Source organism: Microtus pennsylvanicus, chromosome 1, assembly GCF_037038515.1.
Source record: "Microtus pennsylvanicus isolate mMicPen1 chromosome 1, mMicPen1.hap1, whole genome shotgun sequence".
NCBI lineage: Eukaryota > Metazoa > Chordata > Mammalia > Rodentia > Cricetidae > Microtus > Microtus pennsylvanicus.
Window position 1 is genome coordinate 62,732,359 of NC_134579.1, and position 8,529 is coordinate 62,740,887.

An 8,529-nucleotide genomic window follows, 5' to 3' on the forward strand; every position below is an offset into this window, starting at 1 on the left:
CAGGTGCTGGGAATGGAACTCTTAGCTGCTGAGTCATCTCTCCACTGAGTCATGCTACGTTTATGATTGACTAATTGCATTTTACTAGGTATTCAAAATTCAAAATGTTCAAAATGAACAGTCTGACTCTTGCTAGAGAAACATATCTACCTCATCCAGACACCAAAGACAAACCAAAGAAGAGATTGCATTCAAGTTCAATTTGCTGAACCAGTGAGTTCTTTAGTCTTACAGGAACATGAGTGTGGGATTTCTTACTGTGGCGTGGATGACTCAAAGGCAAGCCATACCACCTGCAGCTCCCACCTCAGCATGGGATGACCCACAAAAGCTTCATTTCTAGACTCCCAACCACGGTCCACTGTTGGGGAATATTATTTTAAGGCGTGTAACATTTGTGTATGCTCTGGAACATTTGCTTAACAGTGTAAAGATGTGTTCCTCTTGTTTATGCTGCATGTGTCTAACTTTGTGAGGCTGTGATTCTTTGCCTGTCTAAAACACCTGGTGGTCTTATAAAGCGCTGAATGGCCAATAGTAAGGCAGGAGCAAGGATAGGCGGAGTTGGCAGGCAGAGAGGATAAATAGAAGGAGAATCTGGAAGAGGAAGAAGGAACAAAAGAACAGGAGAAGAGGATGCTAGGGGCCAGCCACCCAGTCAGCCACCGAGTAAGATTACAGAAGGAAAGGAAAAGGGCCAGAGGCAAAGGTGAATGAAATAATTTAAGTTAAGGAAAGCTGGCTAGCAACCAGCCAAGCTAAGACCAGGCATTTAGAAGTAACAATAAACCTCTGTGTGTGATTTATTTGGGAGCTGAATGGCAGGCTCCCCAAAAGAGTAAAAAAAGATTCAAAGACAAGAAGAAAAGACCAAAGAATAAAATCAAAGGACAACAGTCAACTGTCCACCTCCTGGATACTCCAGCATCCCTAAGACCAGGCGGAGCAAGACTGTGTAGGGCTTGTGGCTGGGGCTGGAATCTCAGGGGACAGCAACATCGCCCTTTCCTTTCCTGATCTCATGGCCATGTTCTGTGGCTGATCACAATTTCAGTGATGCCATGCTGTGTCTGGAGGACAAGTTCCACTATCCAGTGAAAAGTATTTATTTCCCTTTGGCTCTTGGCCTTTTAGTCCCCTCACCCCCGCAAAAAAAATTTTTTTTTGCTTATCACTGCAGAAGTGTAGATATCTAAACTAATATACAGTATCTTTTAAAAATTATAGGTAATATATATGTATTATATATAGTTGGTTTTGCTCCTTTTATACTTAACATTAAATATTTAAACAAAACACCACCAAATCTGAGTGATGATTTCATATAAATTTATATTTATGTTTGCGGTATCAGGGATTGGGCCCAGGACCTCTATATATGAGGCATATCCTCTGGGCTACATCCCCAGACTCTATTTCTTTTCTTTTTTTATTGAATATTTTTTATTGATATTTATTGAGCTCTACATTTTTCTCTCCTCCCTGCCTCTCCCCCCCTTCAATCCTTCCTCAAGGTCCCCATGCTCCCAATTTACTCAGAAGATCTTGTCTTTTTATACTTTCTTTTTTTAAATTTTTAAACAAAGAGCAAACATGGATTTATTTATTTTACATTTATTTATTTATTTATTTATTTATATAGTATCCTATTTGTAGGCCAGAAGAGGACACCAGATCTCATTAGAGGTGGTTGTGAGCCACCATGTGGTTGCTGGGAATTGAACTCAGGACCTCTGGAAGAACAGTCAGTGCTGTTAACTGCTGAGCCATCTCTCCAGCTCTCTTTTTATACTTTCTGCTTCCCATGTAGATTATATCTATGTAAGTCTCTCTTAGTGTCCACATTGTTGCCCCAGACTCTATTTCACTATAAAAAGTTTGCTTATTTTTTAATATGACTACACACAAAATATTCATTGTATCAATTTGTCACAATTTCTTTAGTGCTCCTCCCACTTTTGCTATAAATAAAATAAGCCTACACTAAATTATTCATGTTTTTGTTTTTGCGATACAAATGACTGAAAGTGAAATTGCTGGGCCGTAGGGGTGACAGGTTAATCTTTGGCTGATGGTATCAACTCTTTCAGGGATGCCCTTTGGTTTTCAGGGGTCCTCACTGCTTTCCCCTTCTCAATGACCTGAACAGCCCGCAGCAAACCATCCTGCAGAGCCTGGTTCTTTACCATGTTGGTGATCATGAATGTAACATCTTTGATGTACATCTGTCGTACATTAGCAGCATAGTGTTCTGCTTTGTCGCCGTGCGCAATGAAGAAGGTACAGAGCGCTGTGACATCTCTCTCTTGCAGCCCGTACTCCTCCAGGACTGACTCCCACACGGTTCTAACACGCTTGTTCTTGACTGTTCTTCTAAGGACAGAGGCTAAGGTCGGGAGACTTCTCACCAGGTCTGGAAGCTTCTGAAGCACTCGAGTGTGTAAGCAAATAAGGACTTCAATGATGTAGCTGTATAAAATATTCAGTTCCATTGAGGTGAACCTATGAAAAATGTGGAAAGCTCCTTAAATGGAATATTTAGTGTATAAATGTAGGTTATATTTGATTAGGTTGGCTCAATGTAAACCCACTAAGAAACCAGCTATCTCTTTCAGAAATACAGCCTGCACCAAACTGCAGAGCTGGGCTCTCAGGCTTCCCATGGTGAGGGAATTCTGTCACTCATTCCTGTCAATAAGACCGGCAGGTAACAGACTCACAAGGTGGGCACTGTGTTGCTGGGCATAAAAACAGTGCTCAGATCAACCTTTTGTGAATGAAGGAACCCAGGCATGAGTAATACACGAACTTCAGTTTGGAATGGCCACTGAGAGCTCTCGCAAAACCACAAAAGCCAGGATTCAATTATTGCTCACCCGAGGGCCAGAACTGCAGTCCATATCTCATCCTGGGCTGCCTGGCTTGCCAAAGTCTTGCTATGGTGTTCAAATTGCTGTGTCAGTTTATCCTTGGTAATGTCTAGTTCTTTGAACTGTGCGTCTAGAGCTTGGAGCTTGTTGTCTACTCTACAGGAATAAAGAATCAAAGTTAAGTCTGGGCCAGGGTAAACCTGAGACTCTAATAGATTACTTACAGCCCTACCAAATGTAGATGGGGACTCAGAGTGAAATGTGAACAGGGTTCCCACTGGCCAGGCCTCCTCTGATCTTGCTCTTCATATTGTCTGACTTCTGGATCATCTAGCTGTTTCCATGTCTTGTGCAATACTTTATGCTTCACACAGTATCAACAAGCATTATTCTCGTGACTGTAAGTGAAGCTATCAGTTGTTACTTTTTAAAGACGGCTTTATTTTCTGTGTGGAGGGAGGGGTTGGGGTGCATGGTGGAAGCCAAAGGATAACCTGTAGGAGTTATTTTCTCCTTCCACTATGTGGGTCTTGGGGCTTGAACTCGGGTGGTAAGACCTGGGCAGCAAGAGCCTTTACCAGCTCCACGATGTCACCAACCCCCTTTTTTCCTTTTTTGGTTAGAGCTGTACAAGTCCTGGTCTTGCCATTTTATAGATAGATTGAATTTGAAAAAGACTATCACTTAAATGAATAGTGCTAGAATCAACGAACATGATAAAGTAGCTTACCCTGTTGACTTTGCAGATCCATTTCTACCTCAAGGATCAGCTCAAATTCTGTGTGTGTGTGTGTGTGTGTGTGTGTGTGTGTGTTGACGGTGATTCTGAGGATTGAGCTTAGGGCCTCACACTTTCTAGGCAAGAGCTCTACCACTGACCTATGTCCAGCCCTCCACTGTCTTCTTAGATCCACTCTCTGGGAAATCCTTCCCAGTATCTCGTAACATTTGTTTTAGTTTACACTGCATAAAGTATAAATTCTACATAGAGATCAGTGGCCATTTCTTAGAGATATGATTCCTGCCCCCTAATAGCCAGCAGAGGCCTTCCAGAGAAGGAGTAACTTATGTCCAGGTCATACACTGGCACCTGTGATGACCATGAGCTGCTGAGCCGTCGCAGGGGGACTGAAGCAGTTGGGAGCAGCACTGACCACCAGGGGCAGCACTGCCACTGTACCTAGATGAACCACGAAGGGCTGGAGGGACAGCCCGCTGGCCTAAAGCACCACATCATCTTTGATGAAGGAAGCGATAGGAGACAGTTGCCTCTCCAGTGACCTCAACACTTTGTGGCTGCCCCAGATTATGTCCTTGAACATCTTCCCTTGGTCCTCAGTTTCTCCCAACAGTAACTGAGTTTCAGGTGCCACTTTCTCTCAGATGTACACTTTTATCTGTTATGTGCATTTCTCCCTCGACAGAATCATCACAGTCAACTGTCCTGAGCTTAACTTTATGAACTCTCCCCTCCATCTTCAGAAATTACGATGGAGGAATTTTCTCTCAGTTTTGGTTCCAATTTACACCTAGTTAAATAAAAGTTGGCACGGAGCCGGGTGGTGGTGGCACACGCCTTTATTCCCAGCACTCGGGGGGCAGAGGTAGGTGGATCTCTGTGAGTTCGAGGCCAGTCTGGTCTACAAAAGCTAGTTCCAGGACAGGCACCAAGGCTAGAGAAACCCTGCCTCGAAAAAAAAAAGTTGGCATGGAATGTGTGTATTAATAGGAGCATGAAGCCAGTGTGGCTTCTCTGCAGCAGCCTCTGCTTTCAAGTCAACTATGCCACTTGACTGTCTTTAACTTTTAGACTTCAATCTATACTGCTGTAGAGCATTTCTAGCCTGAACTCTAGAGATGAACTCTAGCGTGTCAAGAACAGTTTATAATTGCAGGAATCCTTTGGAATATCCTGCCAAAAGACACACAGACCACTCTGCTAAATGTCTAATGTACAGATGTCTGAGCAGGTAAAGGTGCTTGCTGCTGGCCTGGTGATCTAACTTTAATTAGCCCCACATGGTGGAAGAAGAGAACCAACTCCTTCAAGTCTTGCTGACTTCTGCATGGATGCCTGTGACATGTACAACCCTGCCCTATCACATAAAAAAGAAATATATTTATTATATATTAGAGCCAGATGGTGGTGGCGCATGTCTTTAATAACAGCTCTTGGGAAGCAGAGGCAAGTAGATCTCTGAGTTTGAGGCCAGCCTGGTATACAGAACTAGTTCCAGAACAGTTAGGGCTACACAAAAACAAATAAACAACCAAAAAAAAACCCTGTCTCAAAAAACAAAACAAAAACAAAGGGTTGGAGAAATGGCTTAGTGAATAAGTATGCTTGTTCTTATAAAAGACCTGGATTCAACTCCCAGCCCCACCTGGTGGACAGCTGATAGCTCTCCATACCTCCAGTTGTAGGGGATCCAATGCCCTCTTCTGACTTCTGAGGGCACCAGGCACAAATGGGTACACATAAAATAAATAAATCTGAAAATAATTTTTAAATAAAAAATGTAAATCTGAGTGTAATCTTTCCTATGACAACTCCCTAGCTCAGCTCACAGCCTCACAGTTTACTCAGTTGTTCCAACTAGAAATCTCAGAATGGCCGGGCGATGGTGGCGCACGCCTTTAATCCCAGCACTCGGGAGGCAGAGGCAGGCGGATCTCTGTGAGTTCGAGACCAGCTTGGTCTACAGAGCAAGTTCCAGGACAGGCTCCAAAGCCACAGAGAAACCCTGTCTCGAAAAACAAAAAAAAAAAAAAAAAAATAAGAAAAAAAAAAGAAATCTAAGAATGATTGTCAACCCCTCCCCAGACAACTGCTATCTAACCCATCTCCTGCTTGTTATGCCCAGTAAGTCAGTCCATCACCTTTCACAGGTCCTAGGACTACAGGAAGTCTTCCTGGGTCCTTGCTCCAGTCTCCAATTCATCCTTCACACACTTCTCTAAAATACTGTAGTGATTTAGATTTATTTTCTGTATATGAGGGCTCTATCTGCATGTACACCTTTATGCCAGAAGAGGGCATCAGATCCCACTCTAGGTGTAGTGAGCCATCATGTTGTTGCTGGGAAGAGCAGCCAGAGTTGCTGGCTCAGTTAACTGGTGAGCCATCTCTCCAGCCCTATTGTGATAATTAACTCAGTTAAAAATGTAGATTTTCTACCGCCTGACTTTAGGGACAAATGGATCTCCTCAGCCACAAGCATAATGCCTCTGTGAATCTCCTCACACATCCTAGTTGCTAATCTGTAATTCCAATCTGTCATAAGGCCAAAATGTAGTTTCCTCACTATAAAATCCCTTCCCTATTTTATTTCCTCATAAACTCACTCAGATGCCTTGACCCAGCTAAAGTGCCCTCTGAGAAGAGCCACTTTCTTAGGCAAAATGGGTTGATCCCTCCATTAGTCTTTTTGGAACATCACCAGTATAAGGTCACTTATATGAAACTGTATTTAAAAACAACAACAAAAAACAAAACAAAAAAAAAACCAATTCTACTCTTCCTATAGGCTATGAGCTCCTTGAGGGTAACAGCCACATTTCACTTATTTCTGTAAATCTAGCACGAACTGAATGGAGTTTTAGCATGTTAAAGATTTTTTTCTTGATTCCGTGTGTGTGTGTGTGTGTGTGTGTGTATGTGTGTGTGTGTGCGCGCGCGTGCGCGTGCGTGTGCGCGTGCACATGCAGATGCAGGGGATTTAAAAACCAGGACCTTTCAACCACACAAACATCCTACTACCGGACTAAACTCCAACCCCCAGAGTTTTCTGCATTATCAGTCAGACCACTTTGGCAAACACAGTTCTAATGAGCGTGTCTGTCTTCTTTGCTCATCTCTATATCCATTCTTCACTCCCTTCTGACAAGAGCAGCCCCTGGCTTAGTCCCTCCCTGGAACCCAGAGCCACCTTTTCATTGCCTCCTTCAAGGATATCAGGGCTGTGGTTTCATGGCTCATCTTCTTTAGGAAAAGGAAAGGAAGCAAGATGAAAAGCCCTAGAGAGGTTGGGATCCTGGATTTTCTGCTGTTCCCACTCAGCAACAGGCAGCAGCAATGGGAATATGCAATCTAAATTCTGCCTGGAAGGTCACTAAGTACATGAAGCTTTTAATAGCTTGAACATCCAAATATAGTTTCAAAGAACCAATGGTGTGAACACAGGTGTCCTGGAGTGCACTATGACATTTGCCTTTGACAACAGAGCAAGCCGTTATAGAACAACAAGCAGCCACAGCAAACACAACTTTGTTTAAACTGGGAAACTTATATAGGGACATACAAACATTAGTCTACAATTAAATTTGATGGAGATGCTACTTTCATTTTAAAAATGTTTATTTGCTGTACACGAGTATTTTGTGTATACATGAATCTGTGCACCACGTGCCAGAAGAGGGCAGCAGGTCCCCTGGAACTAGTTACCGACAGTTGTGAGCTCTCCCGTAGGTGCTGGGGATCCAACCTAGGCCCTATGAAAGAGCAACAATAGCTTTGTTGTTGTTGTTGTTGTTTTTTCTGACAGGGTCTCTCTAAGTAGTCCTGGCTATACTGGAATTTCTATGTAGACCAGGCTATCCTGGAACTCACAGAGATCTGCCTAATTCAGCTCCCAAGTACAGAGATTAAAGATGTGTGCCACTATGCCTAGCTAACAAGAGCTTAATTAACTGTGAGCCATCTCTCCAGGCTCAGGTTTCATATTTTAATAGCTTTTTATCAAATTATAATCAATACAAGTTTTTAAAGAATGCCTTACTTTTTTTCTTTTTTTTATTGATATTTATTGAGCTCTACATTTTTCTCTGTTCCCCTCCCTGCCTCTCCCTTCCCCCTTCAATCCTCTCCTAAGGTCCCCATGCTCCCAATTTACTCAGGAGATCTTGTCTTTTTCTATCTACTTTCTATTTCCCATGTATTTATATCTATGTAAGTCTCTCTTAGTGTCTGCATTGTTGTCTAAGTTCTCTGATATTGTGGTTTGTAGGCTGGCTTTCTTTGCTTTATGTTTAAAAACCACCTATGAGTGAGTACATGTGATAATTGTCTTTCTGTGTCTGGGTTACCTCACTCAAAATAATGCTTTCTAGCCCTATCCATTTTCCAGCAAAATTCAAGCTGTTGTTATTTGTAACATGAGGGCCTGCTTGTTGGGATTTCTGTCCCACCCAACACCCCACAGCTGGCAAGCCCCAAAGAAAATCACACAAAGGTCTCCATAAGAATATAAACTGATTGGCCGATTAGCTTAGGTTTCTTATTAGCTCTTGTAACTTATATTAACCCATTGTTCTTATCTCTGTTAGCCACAGGGCTCAGTACCTTTCTCAGAGGGGTAGGACAGTCACATCCTGCTTCTTCCGTGGTCTAGGGAGGACTGGCGGAGGGAGCTTCCTGCTTCCCAGAATACTCCTGTTCTCTTTTCTCCACCTCTACTTCCTGTCTGGTTTTCCCACCTATACTTCCTGTCTGGTCAATCAGCATTTATTTAAAACATGATTGACAGAATACAGACAATTCTCCTGCACCACTTATTTTTTTCTGCTGTGTAGTAAGTACTCCATTGTGTAAATGTATCACATTTTTCTTATCCATTCTTTGATCGAGGGGCATTTAGGTTGTTTCCAGGTTCTGGCTATG

At 42.7% G+C, this 8,529-nt stretch overlaps 1 protein-coding gene across 1 annotated transcript; it reads right to left on the reverse strand.

Moving 5' to 3' along the window:
- Window positions 1-1,463: 1,463 nt before the first annotated feature.
- Window positions 1,464-6,945, reverse strand: Smco1 (single-pass membrane protein with coiled-coil domains 1). Its single transcript, XM_075955523.1, has 3 exons — window positions 6,800-6,945; window positions 2,877-3,026; window positions 1,464-2,502 (listed from the first exon to the last, which is right to left on the reverse strand). The coding sequence occupies exons 1-3, from the start codon at window positions 6,847-6,849 to the stop codon at window positions 2,058-2,060; spliced, it is 645 nt and encodes a 214-aa protein (XP_075811638.1). The 5' UTR covers window positions 6,850-6,945; the 3' UTR covers window positions 1,464-2,057.
- Between the last annotated feature and the right edge of the window lie 1,584 nt (window positions 6,946-8,529).